Genomic DNA, 16,335 nt, shown 5'->3' with positions numbered 1-16,335 from the left:
AATCAATCCAGAAAGAGGTCAAAAAGGCAAATTTCTCAGTTGATTAATGTACCACAATTTATATTAGCACACTGAAGTATTTATTCCTTTTAGCTCACATGCCTAAAATTTCACATGATGTAATCTGCTTTAATACACATTAATGCACAAGCTTTGCATTTATGTTTATTTTTAGTTTGGTAAGTGCTGGCTGAGCATCAATTACAAGGTAAGTGTGCATATTCATTTGGTCTTTCCTTTAAGCCCATATTTTATAATAACACCCAGTATAACCATGGTAGTAAAGCGAGTGAGAGTATTTGCAAGGGTTCAGCACAGTGCAATCATTAAGAAATTACTTAACTATTTGATCCCACATGACTGCAGGAAAGCATTGCCTGAAGCATTAATGGGACCGACAACTGAATAGAAGCCTTACAACAATGAACTAATTTCCATCTAGTCAATTCCCACTGGATGGGGTATCTTCCACAAACAATGTAGTAACACAACTGAAGCAATTTGGCAAATACGCCAATTAAACTGTTACTTTGGTGTCAGCTCTTTGCTGTGAGAATTCAAAAATGTAGTTCAAAAATGATCATAGATAGACACAAAATGCTGAAGAAGGATTCCAACCCAAAACATCACTTATTCTTCTCATCCAGAGATGCTGCCTGACCCGGTGAGTTACTCCAGCATTTTGTGTCTATCATCGGTATAAAACAGCATCTGCAGTTCCTTTCTACCCAAAATTATCATGGTCCCTCACCATTGCTGATTATCATCCTCCACTTCAAATGTTTGCCTTTCTTCCCTTAAAATATAAAATGATCTATTACCTAGAAATTGAACCGCTGTCACTGAATGAAACAAGCTATGTGATTGATCATTAATTCAACCTAGACTAAATCATACTTGTGACAATATCTATCCTGAATCATGATAGTTGGGAAATTCTATTAGAAGCGTTTTGTCAACATTCACACTTGCAATTTTGATGCAACTGCATAACACGGATGCGTGGGATGATTTTCTTCTTGAAAACAATTTATATGGATTGCAGCAGGAGAACTTGAGTCATGTTGTCTCGAGGACTCCCATTTATGGACACCCTCAGGAGAACATGGTGGGAATGCCACAGTGCCAATCTGGGAGGTCAGCAGGTCAGTAAAATACTTAACCAAATCTTCAAGGTCCTACACTGATTCCTGAAAAGCAACTAGTCCTCAAATAAATACTCTACCAAAATCATGATCTTCTGTTATTCTTTATTATCTATCTTTGCCTTTGGTGTTGTTTTAGTCCCCATGTTAGCCCAACTCCACCACCAGAGATAGACAAAATGCTGGAGAAACACAGCGGGACATACAGCATCTTTGGATAGAAGGAATGGTGATGTTTTGGGTTGAGACCCTTCTTCAGACTGAGAGTCATGGGAGAAAGAGCCACACAGAGATAAGGAAGGGTAAGATGTGAAAATGAGACATCAAAGAAGATGTAGTTCAAGGAAAATGTAGAATAGATCATTGTTAGCAAGGAGAAGGTGTCCTTGGCAGAAGACGGTGCTGACTTTCTGAGGCCATTCTTGTAAGAGGAAGTACATTTCATTTGTGATCATGAAAACATGCAATGATCATCTCTTGCCACCATTCAAGTGCATCCTTTATGGTGCATTGCAATTTCTAAACAATTCTCTCAAGTACTTCTGATTCCTGTGCTGATACTTAAAATGTTTTAGCTATGTGAAGCCATATCTAATTATATTAGAGGTGCAGATTAAGGACTTGTTGAGGCCTGGTGGCTCTTTGTAATAGTAATTTAATTATTAACATATTGTTCAATAATGCTTACCGAATGTCTGAATAATTAATGACTATTCTGATGTTAAAAGGCATATCTTCATCTTCGTTCTACAAGGCTTTCATTAAAATCTTATGCGATTATTTATCGAGAGATTAAAAAATTATTCCGGGATATCTTCAAAGAAATACGGCTGATGAGAGAACAGGTTTTGTGAGGCAAGAGCAGATTGTCAGAGCAGATTAATCCGTAACACAGTCACTGTGCTTTAAATTAACTTAGAAACCGTACATTCAAATGGCTTTCATGCAAAAGAACTGAGAAGCTTTTTGCCATTATATGCTCCAAAACTCAAGTTTAATGCAGGCTGAAAAGGACAATGCATCATGTATTTTACCTCAATAAATTAGCTGCATTCTCAGTCAACTTGTGCTTTTCCATTAGTTGCAGAAGAGACAGAGATAAAAGGATTCAATCAACGTAGAGGAGCAAGAGCTGGGCAGATAAGATGTAATGGTAGTGATAACATTGTGAGTGTTTCACTTGAGAGGCCTTATTATAATTCCATTACCTAACCAGAAATCACAAACGTAAGTCTTACCCTCAAGCCACTGTCAAGCCTGTGATGAATAGTACCAGTCAATTGTAGAATTGGTTGAAAAAAACTATTTTTATCAAAGGTTGCCCAATCTGGGCCTTTGTTCATTCTGTACCATCGCTAATACGAAACTTGGACATTTTAAAATTACGATTATCCTTATAAATTATCTAAAATGATCAAGAGAATATCCATAAATGTTTAATGTGAGAGTTGAACTCAGAGATGCAGGAGAGAAACTACGGGCATTTCAGGCTTGGCTAGATTAGGGAACTGCTATTAACTTTGACGGATAGGGAAGCTGAATGATTATTTGGATGATAAAAACAATGATGAGAATCCTGCAGTAAAAGCAGGAGGATGCAAGGAGAAAGGAAAAACACAATGAAGTTGCAGAGGATAATAGAGGCTTGGATTGTGGAAGGTAATCTTCATTAACTAGAATGAAACGGATGATATCCATAGTGTGATGATCCATTGTGGGAGTGTGATGAATTTGGCATGGTCTGCTCAGCGGAAGTGCAGGATGTGGAGAGAATGGCCTGTGTTACTAGAACGTGATGACTGCTCTCCCCCCTGACCCACGTACAATGAATGCATTTACTCAATTGGTATCCAGCTGATTAAATATTTGGTTGAAAGTGTCCAGATACTTAATGATGTGATCCCATAACAGCAGCATCTTAGAGCTTTGAATTGAATCACTATCCTTGGACTATCCTTGTCGGACTTTACTGGTTTTACCTTGCACTAAACTTTAAACTCTCTCTCTCTCTCTCCCTCCCCCCCCTCCCCCCCCAATAACCGGATGGACACGAGGCCGAAAACTGGGCGTGTCCTCAGGGCCTGTACTGCGCAGCTGGCAGACGTCTGGACTGACATCTTCAACCTGTCACTTGCCCAAACAGTTGTCCCCACGTGCCTTAAAACCACCTCCATCGTGCCGGTACCAAAACACTCCACTGCGGCGAGTCTTAATGACTTCCGCCCAGTTGCACTTACTCCCATCATCACTAAGTGCTTCGAGAGGCTGGTCCTGGCACACCACAAAGGCTGCCTACCACCCACACTGGACCCCTATCAGTTCGCCTACCGCAAGAACAGGAGTACGGAGGATGCCATCTCAACGGCACTTCACTCCGCCCTCTCCCACCTTGACAACAGAGACACTTATGTAAGAATGCTGTTCATCGATTACAGCTCAGCATTCAACACCATTATTCCATCAAAACCGATCACCAAACTCGGTAACCTGGGCATCGACCTCTCCCTCTGCAACTGGATACTGGACTTTCTAACTAACAGACCACAGTCTGTTAGGTTAGACAAGCACACCTTTTCAACCCTCACCCTGAACACCAGCGTTCCACAGGGCTGTGTGCTGAGCCCCCTCCTCTACTCCCTCTTCACCTACGACTGCACACCTGTACATGGTACTAACACCATCATCAAGTATGCAGATGATACAATGGTGATTGGCCTCATCAGCAACAACATGAGTCGGCCTATAGGGAGGAGGTCCAGCACCTAGCAGCATGGTGCGCTGACAACAACCTGGCCCTTAACTCCAAGAAGACCAAGGAGCTCATTGTAGACTTCAGAAGGTCTAGGGGTGACACGCACCCCCCTCTCCATATTAACAGGACGGAGGTGGAACGTGTTTCCAGCTTCAGGTTTCTGGGGGTCAACATCTCCGATGACCTCTCTTGGACCCACAATACCTCAACTCTGGTCAAGAAGGCTCACCAGCGTCTCTTCTTCCTGAGGAGACTGAAGAAGGTCCATCTGTCTCCTCAGATTCTGGTGAACTTCTACCGCTGCACCATCGAGAGCATCCTTACCAACTGTATCACAGTATGGTATGGCAACTGCTCTGTCTCCGACCGGAAAGCACTGCAGAGGGTGGTGAAAATTGCCCAACGCATCACCGGTTCCTCGCTCCCCTCCATTGAGTCTGTCCAGAGCAAGCGATGTCTGCGAAGGGCGTGCAGCATCGCCAAGGACTGCTCTCACCCCAGCCACAGTCTGTTTACCCTCCTCCTATCCGGGAAGCGCTACAAGTCTCTCCGTTGCCAGACCAGCAGGTCCAGGAACAGCTTCTTCCCTGCGGCTGTCACACAACTTAACTCTACACCTTGGTGACTGCCAGTCACCCCCCTGGACACTCCCCCCCCCAGAAAAATTGCACTAATGTATGTACATATATATATTCTGCTGTTCATTATTCTATGTTCGTTCTTCTAGGGAGATGCTAACTGCATTTCGTTGTCTCTGTACTGTACACTGCACAATGACAATAAAGATTGAATCTGCATCTAAATCTGAATCTGAAAAGCCAAATAACGGACATGATGTCTCCAGGGACGGGGTTTGGCCGAGACCTTGTCAGCAATTGGTCCAGACCCCTGCGTCCATCACATCACTGGCCAGGGGATGGGGGGGGGGATTTTTTATTTTCCTTCGCACTGTATATTTTATTCAACTCTGAAATTGAAGATAGATACAAAAACCTGGAGTAACTCAGCGGGACAGCAGCATCTCTGGATAGAAGGAATGGGCGACGTTTCAGGTAGAGACCCTTCTTCTGACAATTTCTCTAAATCTCTCCTCGTCTCCTTCCTAAAAAAATGTCCTTTAGCTCTGAGGCTATTACCTCTAGTCCTAGACTCTCCTGCTTGTGGAAAGCCTTTCCAACGCCTTTCACTATTCTGTACATGTCAATGAGGTCCCCCCTCATCTTCTAAACTTTAGTGAATATTGGTCCAGTGGCATCAAACACTTTTCATACATTAATCTACTAATTCCTGGGATTATTCTTGTAAACCTCTGCTGGACCCTCTCCAAGAGCCAGCATATCCTTCCTCATATATGGTGCCCAAAATTGCTCACAATATTCCAAATGCAGCCTGACCAGCACCTTATAGAGCATCAGCATCACATCCCAGTTTTTTTAATATTAGCCCTCCTCAAATAAATGCTAGGTTAGGCTGATAATTCTTCTTCAGCTGGTACCGATAGCCGAGTCCCTTTATGAGCATTCTAAGTTTTGGCGATTCTATAATACAGCAGCATGCATCAGTGAATTAACGGGAATGCAGGTTATATCCGATTAATAAATTCACAGAGAAGCCAACAAACCAACAAAGCAATAAATTAATGGAGCATTGGACACCATTGAATGGGTAAGTTAATGGAGTAGCAGGCTCCCGTCAATTCATAAATTCTGAGAGGTGTGGTACGCTAGGAAATCAATAAACTAATATCACAGCAAGTCCCAGAGAAACTTGAATCAATGGAGCAGCAACCGCACAGCGTAAATAAATGGGCCTCCTAAGCAAAAACAATGTAAGGATGGATACTGGTGAACTTATTCTACCTGCTGCAGTTGAATTTGACTGATCGCTGCCGGTAGTATCTTTAACTCACTATTGAAATAATTTTGAATCCATTTTTCATGTAATAATAATCCAAAGTCCTTTTATTATTTGAGCTCCCTGCAAATATAATGAAGCAGCTGTGTTCCATACTTGCACAGATTGACTATGGACCGCATAGAGTTGGGTCTGGCCCTCTTACAGAATTGACTGCCTGTTGGCACTGTCCACCTCAGTTCAGTCCAGTTTAGTTTATTGTCTCGTGTACTGGGGTGCAGTTAAAAAGCTTTTGTTGCGTGCTAACCAGTCAGCGGAATGACAATACATGATTACAATCGAGCCATTCACAGTGTACAGATACATAATAAGGGAATAACATTCAGTGCAAGAAAAAGCCAGTAAAGTCCGATTAAATATAGTCTGTAGGTCACCAATGAGGTAGATAGTAGTTCAGAACTGTTCTCTCATTGTTGTGGGATGCACTTGCACTGCTAGATGCAGAGGGCTGACTGAGATGACATTTCTCACCCCAGAGGTGCAGTATATGGTGAGGCATAGTGAGAACTCAGCAGTGAGTAGGTCACAGGTAACATATCACTGAGGCTCCACCCTAGAACAATATCAGAGATTTTAATGGGGGCAAGGTTAGGGTTGGAGCTTTGCCTCATGTTAAGGCTTGAAAGACTTTATATTTCTGAATGAAAGACAAAAAGTACTGGAGTAACTCAGCGGGCCAGGCAGCATCCCTGGAGAACAGGGATAGGTAATGTTTCGGGTCGGTGCCCTTCTTCTGGACTGGAGAAGAGACCACAGCCAAAACTTCACCTATCCATGTTATAGAGGGATGCTGCTTGATCCACTGATTTATTCAAGCATTTTGTGTTTTGCCTGTAAACCAGCATCTGCAGCTCCTGTTTTCTACCTGTATATTTATGAACCATTTAAAAATTGCCAATTATCAATAATTTTTTTTAATGTAACTTTTCATGAGGAGGAATATAAAGTTACTCAACGCACATTACAAGAACAAGAAATGATAAAAGCATTTGAATAAAATTTAGCAAACAAGTAATGGACTAGTGATAGATCTGTTCCTTCATTGTGGAACAACCTTCCCCATCAAGTCCTTGTTTAATTTCAGATGCAGCATACAGGTATCTGAGCTATAGGGAGACGTTGAGCAGGCTAGGGACCCAGGAGAATGAGGGGTGATCTTATAGATGTGTACAAGATCATGAGAGGAATTGATAGGTACAGTAAATGCACAGTCTTTTACCCAGTGTAGGAGAATTGAGAACCAGAGGACCAGGATTTAATGGGAACCTGAGGGTCAACGTTTTTACACAAAGGATGTATGGGACGAGCTGCCGCAGGAGGTAGTCGAGGCAGGTACTATCACACATTCAAGAAACATTCAGACAGGTACAAGGATAGGATAGGTTTAGAAGGATATGGGCATGTGGGACGTGTAGATGGGGGCATGTTGGTTGACATGGGCCTGTTGAGCCAAAATACCAAATACCAAAATATATCAAATCACTGCAACCTTGTGCTCATATCCAATGGTCTGGCTTGAGCTGCATCCTCACCATCGCTCCAATTAGCAGAAGCAGGTCAGTTGCAGTAGTCTAGCTGTTTATTTATTTATTTATTTTTTTAGAATAGAATAGTTTCTTTATTGTCATTGTAACATGAACCATGTACAACAAAATTTAAAAATGTCAGCCAGTCAGTGCACCATTCAAACATTTCTAAAAGCTAACGATACATACAAGGTAAAATATTAAAAGATAAACAACTAAAATAAATATCACAAAAATATCACGCATAAACACCCAACCCTCCATCCTTCTGTCGATTTCACAGTGTACCACATTCCCTTAGTATGTCTCGCCCCTGCGTTCCTTGGCAGCTACATTTAGTGCTTTTATAGCAGTGGGGTAAAAACTGTTTTTTAGTCTGTTCGTCCTTGTCCTTGTAGATCTGTACCGTCTGCCTGACGGCAACAGTTCAAACAGGGAGTGTCCGGGGTGGGAAATGTCCTTTATGATACTCTGGGATTTTTTGGTGCAGTGGGAACTGTGTAAGTCCTCCAAGGTAAGGAGAGGGCAGCCGACAATCCTCTGGGCGTTGTCAATGGCCCTAGTGATTTAGTGACTTTAGTGATTTCCTGTTCTCTCCTGTGTTTCGCTTGCACCTCTGGTTGCAGCTGGGACTGGAGTTCAAATCTGCCTTTCATGTCTTTGCAGCGAACGACTTCTCATTCTTATTCTACGGCATTATGGAAGATTAGGATGCTTAGATAAGGGGTTTGAATATGCTAAAGTAACATAGTGGCTACCTTACTGTAGAGTTGCTATCTTACAGCGCCAGAGACCCGGGTTTAATCCTAACAACGGGAGCTGTCTGTACAGAGTTTGTATGTTCTCCCCATGACCTGCGTAGATTTTCTCCGGGAGATCTGGTCTCCTCCCACACTCCAAAGATGTAAAGGTTTGCAGGTTAATTTGCTTGTTAAAATTATATATTGTCCCTGGTGCGCATGGGATAGTGCTAGTGTGTGGGAATCGCTGGTCGGCACAGACTCGGTGGGCCGAAGGGCCTGTTTCGTGCAGTATCTCTAAACTAATAAACTAAACTAAACCTTTACTGTGATCTCTGCTGTTTCATAACTTTGAGAAAAGTGAGTTGATGTCATGCAGTATTTAATATGCCAGCCCTGAAAGAACCTCACAAAGTTGTTTGATGAAAACTTTGGCCCTTTATCCCTTATCTGGCAATCTGTTTTATTTCAGCTTGAGTGGTGATGAGTGATTTTCTCTAAGAAGTCTATCTCCCAGAAAAATAATCATTTGTCACCAGTTACATTTTTTCATCTAGATTAACCAGTTTTTTTTTTTCATTGCTGTTTGGGATTTGACAAGAGTGATGTATTTGATTTAGTTGGTTCCTGTCTAAAGATCTGCAAGATGCAACATGATTTTAATTCTTACAGGAATTCCTGTATTTTAAATTCCAGTGGTGAATAACAATTTCCAGCTTAAGTGAAAAACAACTTGGAGTTTTAGGACCAGATGTTTACAAGCAGAAACTGATTCAGTGTAGTTTCTCAAGGATAAGGGTCTGAAGTTCTCTGTGAGTTTTGAAGCAAAATCCACTGGATTGAAGCTAGCAAATGTAGTGCGATGATATTTTTGAGTAGGTTAATATGAGTAGCTATTACACCACTGAGAAAAGAAGCAGATAAATAGGTGACAACGAGCTGCAGCCAAACCTTGAATTCCAGTTGCTCTAACTGAATAACATAACAGACGTACTTTGACCTATAAATTGTTGAACAACTCAATTTGTAATTTGAATACCATTAAATAAGGAGAATTATCTTTAAATTATGAAGAAATGAAAAGACTCTCAGAGTTGATGACTCTCAGGTGAATCCTGTTGCAAGTTCAGTGGTAGTGAGGGACTTTTACATTGAGCAGTAGCTGTTCAAAACTAAAAATCTTTTCACTGTACCTCATCACACAAACTAAACTAAACTAAACTAAACAACTACTCTCTCTCCAGTACAAACACATTGTTCCTACAGCTGACCAGAAGTGTGCACAATACTTCAACAAAAAAGCTTTTCAATGTACCTCGGTACACGTGACAATAATAAACTAAACTAAACTAAACTAAACTAAACTAAACTAAACTACTGCTCACTCTCCAGTACAAACGCCTCGTTCCTACAGCTGACCTGAACTGCACACAATACTTTGGAAGTGGCCTAATAATTCTTTATAAAATTACATCTTAAACTCCCATTAAAAAAAAAATGTATGCTCTGACCATCTCTGTATGCTTTCTTCACCTCCTTATCTATCTACGCTGCCACCTTCAGGGATCTTTGTACATGTACACCGGTCCCTTCAACCTTTAACACTATTATACTGAACAATTCATTGTGTATGTCCTGCCCTTATACCTCCTCTCAAAGTGCATCACCTAGCATCTATCTGCATTAAATTCCATCTCCTTATCTTAGCAAATTCTGGCATTATAAAAATATTGTTGTATTCCTTATAGAATGATAGAACTAAGAAATTGGATGTACACTTGCTGGAATCCAGCAGAGATAGTTGTGGTCTTTTAGTTTTGAAATTTATTGAACACAAAAATTACTCAATATAGCAATAAAGATATGCATCAACAACACTGAATCAATGTAGTTGATGTATATCTTTATGACATAGAAGGTTCATCCAAAGATAATGTTGGTTATAGTTTCACTTTGTCCAGTCCATCGGTTAAAGTCCTTCACACTGCTTAAAAAATCATTAACTTACTCATTCTTCATATTATTTAATGTGCTGACATCTGCTTTGAATACTTCATGCTTCCAGGCTTTCAACTGAAACCAACACTCCTTTGGGGTTTTGCTTGTGCTACATTTTGGAAAGGATAGCGATTAAACCATAAAATGAAAAACATTTCGGCAACAAATTCACAGAAGGTAAAACTTTTGTCATTTTTATCATGACTTGGGTAAACTTGTTTGGAAACATATAAATTAAGTTAACATATTGATGGCAAACATAAACTTCAAGTCCGGTGTCTTTAGAATTACAAATATTTATCATCCCTGCAATATGGTAAATAACTTGGACGAAGTTAAATGCAATTTGTAAATTACAGTTACAAAACATGGTAATTTGCTACTTCAAGTATGAAAATTAATCTGGAATATCAATGTCTCTAAAGAAAACAATTTAGTTTGACAGAATTATCATCGTATTTTATAGTCACAGAAAGAATTATTTTTTTGCAGCTCTAGTTCAAATTGATATGTTGATATAGCTGCAATTATTTGGTTGCCATAAATCAATTATTTGAGATTAGCTAACTTTTCATTGTATTTTGTGGCATAAATTTCACACATTGAAGTGCACTGCACTTTGACATATTTCATGTTTATTTTGTAAAAGAAGTATAAATTACACAAAATTGTGAACGTTATAATTTAACATACTTTAACATGAGTATAATTATATGGTGTTTCTCCATTTTAAAGGCATGTGATGTTTTTTGTGTTTTGTGTACATCAGCAAGTGTTAAGCATGGCGTGGCCCTAAGTTTACACTCAAGATAATGGTGACGTCACCAGCAGTTACTACCATTAATGAACAAATTTGGGCAGCAACTCTAATTCTAATTGGGCAGCAATTAATAAGTTTAGTTTAATTTTAGTTTAGTTTAGTTTATTGTCATGTGTACCGAGATACAGTGAAAACTTTTAGTTGTGTGCAAAACAGTCAGTGGAAAGACAATACATGAATACAATCGAGCCATCCACAGTGCAGGATAAAGTCCAGTAAAGTCCAATCAAAGACAGTTTAAGGGTCTCCAATGAGATAGATAGTAGCTCAGGACTGCTCTCTATTTGTTGGTAGGATGGTTCAGTTGCCTGATTTCAGCTGGGAAGAAATTGTCCCTGAATCTGGAAGTGTGCATTTACACACTTCTATACCTTATGCCCGATGGGAGAGGGGAGAAGAGTGTGGTCAGGATGCGACTCGTCCTTGATTATGCTGCTGGCTTTGCCGAGGCAGCGTGAGGTGTAAATGGAGTAAATGGAATGGAGGTTGGTTTGTGTGATGGTCTGAGTTGCATCCATAATTCTATGCAATTTCTTGCAGTCTTGGATGGAGCTGTTCCTAAACTATCTCGATAAAATGCTTTCTATGGCGCATTTGTAGAAGTTGGTGAGAGTTCTTGGTGACATGCTGTACTTCTTAAGCTTTCTAAGGAAGTAGAGGTGTTAGTGTGCTTTCTTGGCCATACAACTATGTTCTTGGACATACAAGTTGGAATACAACTTGCTCCTTCTGTGTGGATCAGTACAGTTTCTAAATCAAATTGGTTAAAGATATGCAACATTGTGCCGTGTTCACAGTAAGCTCCAGATACTCATATGAAATGCTGCATTATAGAGTGATAGTCACAGAATCAGGCCCTCAAGCCCAACTTGCTCTTGCTGAACAAAATGCCCCATCTACATGTCCCACCTGCCCACATTTGATTCATATCCCTCTAAAACTATCCTATCCATGTAGCTATCCAACTATTTTTAAATGTTGTTTTAGTGCCTGTCTTAACTACTTCCTCTAGCAGCTCATCCCATATACCTACCACCCTTTGTGTGAAAAGTTGCACCTCAAGTTCCCATTAAATTACCCACACCTTAAACATATGTCCTCTGGTTCTTGATTCCCCTACTCTGCACAAAATACTTTGTGCATTCACCTTATCAATTCCCCTCATGATCTTTTACACCTCTATAAGATCAGCCATATACATTGCAAGGAATAATGTCTTAGTCTGTTCAGCCTCTCCCTGTATTTCAGACCCTCAGGCCCTGGCAACATCGTCATAACTTTTCTCTGCACCCTTTCCAGTTTCACAACATCCTTCAAAATAGCAGGATGACATAAACTGTATTGCTTTGGCTTTTTAATACCATAGCAAATTGCTGTGCAATCACCTTTATAAAGTCCAGATGTTATTGAATGATATGTATAGATAAGTATAATGAATAGCTGCCAGTGATGTTAAAATCTGGGCTACTGTAAATAATATGAATTTATTTGAACAAATTTGACAATAGACAATAGACAATAGGTGCAGGAGTAGGCCATTCGGCCCTTCGAGCCAGCACCGCCATTCAATGTGATCATGGCTGATCATCTCCAATCAGTACCCCGTTCCTGCCTTCTCCCCATATGACAGTCCCGCCATCCCGGGAATTAACCTTACTGCACTCCCTCAATAGCAAGAATGTCCTTCCTCAAATTAGGGGACCAAAACTGCACACAAGACTCCAGGTGTGGTCATACTAGGGCTCTGTACAACTGCAGAAGGACCTCTTTGCTCTTATATTCGATTCCTCTTGTTATAAAGGCCAACATGCCAATCGCTTTCTTCACTGCCTGCTGTACCTGCATGCTTACTTTCATAGACTGATGTACAAAGACCCCCAGATCCGGTTGTACTTCCCCTTTTCCCAACTTGATGCCATTTTCCCAACTTCACCTGCCATGCATCTGTCCATCCCCCCAACTTGTCCAAGTCACCCTGCACTCTCATAGCATTCCCCACACAGTTCACACTGCCACCCAGCTTTGTGTCATCTGCAAATTTGCTAATGTTACTTTAAATCCCTTCATCCAAATCATTGATGTATATTGTAAATAGCTGCAGTCCCTAGCACCGAGCCTTGCGGTACCCCACTAGTCATTGCCTGCCATTCTGAAAGGGACCCATTAATCCCTACTCTTTGTTTCATGTCTGCCAACCACTTCTCCATCCATGTCAGCACTCTACCCCCAATACCATGTGTCCTAATTTTGCCCATTAATCTCCTATGTGGGACCATATCAAATGCTTTCTGAAAGTCCAGGTACACTACATCCACTGGCTCTCCCTTGTCTATTTTCTTAGTTACATCTTCAAAAAATTCCAGAAGATTAGTCAAGCATGATTTCCCCTTCGTAAATCCATTCTGACTTGGACCGATCCTGTTACTCCTATCCAAATGTTCTGCTATCTCATCTTTTATAATTGACTCCAGCATCTTCCCAACCACCGATGTCATGCTAACTGGTCTATAATTCCCTGTTTTCTCTCTCCCGCCTTTCTTAAAAAGTGGGATAACATTAGCTACCCTCCAATCTACAGGAACTGATCCTGAGTCTATAGAACATTGGAAAATTATCACCAATGCATCCACAATTTCTAGAGTCACTTCCTTAAGTATCCTGGGATGCAGACCATCAGGCCCTGGGGATTTATCAGCCTTCAGACCCATCAGTCTATCCAACACCATTTCCTGCCTAATGTGGATTTCCTTCAGTTCATGGTAGGGCTCTTGGGAGTGTTGTAGAGCTAAGGGATCTCTGAGTGCAGGTACATGGTTCCTTGATGGTCGAGTCGCAGGTAGACAAGGTGGTCAGAAAGGCTTTTGGCACATTAGTGCATTGGCCTTCATCAGTCAAAGTATTGAGTATAGAAGATGGGATGTCATGTTGCAGTTGTATAAGACATTGGTGAGACCGCATTTAGAGTACTGCATTCAGTTCTGGGCACCATGTTATAGGAAAGATGTGGTCAAGCTAGAAAGGGTACAAAGAAGATTTATGAGGATGTTGCCAGGACTACAGGGTCTGCGCTATAGGGAGAGGTTAAATAGGTTGGGACGCTATTCCCTGGAGTGCAAGAGGATGAGGGGTGATCTTATAGAGCTGTATAAAATCATGAGCGGATTAGATTGGGTAGATGCACAGAGTCTCTTGCCCAGAATAGGTGAATCGAGGACCAAAGGACAAAGGTTTAAGGTGAAGGGGAAAAGATTTAATAGGAATCCGGGAGGTAACATTTTCACACAAAGGGTGGTGGGTGAATGGCTGGGACTATCCCTACATTTATGAACCAGTTAGACAGGTACATGGATAGGACAGGTTTAGAGGGATATGGACAAAATGCAGGCAGGAGGGACTAGTGTAGCTGGGACATGTGGCCAGTGTTGGCAAGTTGGGCCAAAGAGCCTGTTTCCACACTGTATCACTCTATTACTCTATGGATACATAATTGGCTTGAAAGTAGAGACAAGGAGTGGCGGTAAAGTGTTTTCAGACTGGAGACCTTTAACAAGTGGTGTGCCACAGGGATGGGTGAGGGTTCCACTATTGTTCCTAATTTACGTTAGTAACTCAGATGAGAATGTACGTGACATGGTTCACAATTTCGTACACCACAATTGGTGGCATAGAGAACCGTGAAGAATGTTGTCTAAGATTAATGTGGGATCTTGATCAACTGTGGCAATGGCAGATGGAGATTGATTCAGATGAATGTGAAGTGTTGAATTTTGGTAAGACAAGCCAGGGCAACACTTACACAATAAATGGTAGGGTCCCAGGGAATGTTGTAGAACATAGAGACATATGGGTGAGGCACACGGTTCCATAAATGTGGGGGCACAGGTAGACAAGGTGAGAAGAAGTCCCTTGGCATGCTTGCCTGCTCAGAGTACTGAATATAGGAGATGTCATATCCCAGCTACACAAGACATTGATAAGGTCACTTTTGAATTACCGTGTACATTTCTGGTTGCCCTGCGGTAAGAAGGATGTAATTCAACTGGAATGACACCAGGTGCATAATAGATTTACAAGGATGTTACTGGGTCTGGAGGGTTTGAGTTAGAAGGAGAGGGTGGGTCTTTCATCCCTGGAGTGTATGTGGCTGAGGGGTGTCCTTACAGAGGTATATAAAGTACAGTTTTGGGTTTAATTATGACATTCCAAGGTACACAGACAGGTACAAGCAAGGTTTCGAGTAATATGGACCAGGCGCAAGCAAGTGGAACTAGCTCATTCAGTCAACTTGGGTGGCTTAGTCAAGTTGAGCCAAAGGGCTTCTTTCTATGTTGCTCAGCTCTGTGACTCTATAACTCTACTTGATATTTTCATTAATCAATTGATACATACAAGTAAAACCTTAGACAGTAATTGACTGAAAATGCACAAATATTTATAACAATGTTCTCCATAGATGCTGCTTGACCCACTGAGTTACTCTAGCACTTTTGTCTTTATTGGTAAACCAGCAACTGCAATTCCTTGTGTCACATTTTGATTTCATATGGCTGTGACAGTAACTGAGAATTTTCTGCTGAGTTAGTTTGAAAAGCATTACATTTTGAAGCTGTACACCCACTTTACAACTGGGCAGCTTTACGTGGCAAAGTCCCATGGAACAAGCTCATGGTGTTGTTGATTTATAGTAACTGATTGTTTTTGATGACAAACCAGATTGATTGCAGAACCCGAGATTGATTACAGAGTCTGAGTTAGCAAACGAGTATTGCCTGGACTTGAATCAACTAATTAACAAGAAAAATAACATGTTCACAAGGTTGGATGTGTGCCTACTCAGTGCTGAAATGAAGTCCGGCTCAATTCAGTGCTGTGAACAAAGTTGTTTACAATTGATATTTTAAATCAAAAAGCAATTTCTAAATTTATAAATGTTATTATATTATTGGGCGGCACTGGGTGGGTGGTGGATGGTCATAAATTGGTATCAATTATCTTGAAAAATAGGTATGTAACTTAAAATTATTTTCAATGTAGATAACTTTGCAAAGAAAATACACTACTTGGGGAAAAAATTCTCGATGATGTAGAGGAGAATAAGGCAGTAAAAAACACACAAATCATTTAAATGTTGCAACACAGATCAATAAGAAAAACAACCAAACATCGGGATTAGTTATGAATAGAATAAATTAAAAGGTGGAGATATTTCATGTTAAGCTTGTTCATAACTTCATAAGTTCATGTCCATAAATTCATGTTATAATAGCAGAATTAGACCATTCAACCCATCAAGTTTACTCTGATATTCAATCATGGCTGATCTATTTTTCCATCTCAATCCCATTCTGCCTTCTCCCCATAACTTCTGACACCAGTACTAATCAAGAATCTATCAATCGCTGCCTAAAAAATATTAATTGATTTGGCCTCCACGGCCCTC

The 16,335-nt window shown here is 40.8% G+C and overlaps 1 protein-coding gene across 1 annotated transcript in view; it reads left to right on the top strand.

Annotated features, from left to right (window-relative positions):
- The first annotated feature begins 10,094 nt into the window (after positions 1-10,094).
- Positions 10,095-16,335, top strand: part of LOC129701710 (solute carrier family 23 member 1-like) — a 105,196-nt gene continuing 98,955 nt past the window's right edge. Inside the window, exon 1 of the mRNA XM_055643078.1 lies at positions 10,095-10,252. Coding sequence (XP_055499053.1) covers positions 10,220-10,252 — 33 coding nt within the window. The 5' untranslated portion in view covers positions 10,095-10,219. The remainder of the gene's footprint in view (positions 10,253-16,335) is intronic.

Source organism: Leucoraja erinacea, chromosome 11 (assembly GCF_028641065.1).
Source record: "Leucoraja erinacea ecotype New England chromosome 11, Leri_hhj_1, whole genome shotgun sequence".
NCBI lineage: Eukaryota > Metazoa > Chordata > Chondrichthyes > Rajiformes > Rajidae > Leucoraja > Leucoraja erinaceus.
This window is presented reverse-complemented; position numbering and strand designations above follow the sequence as displayed.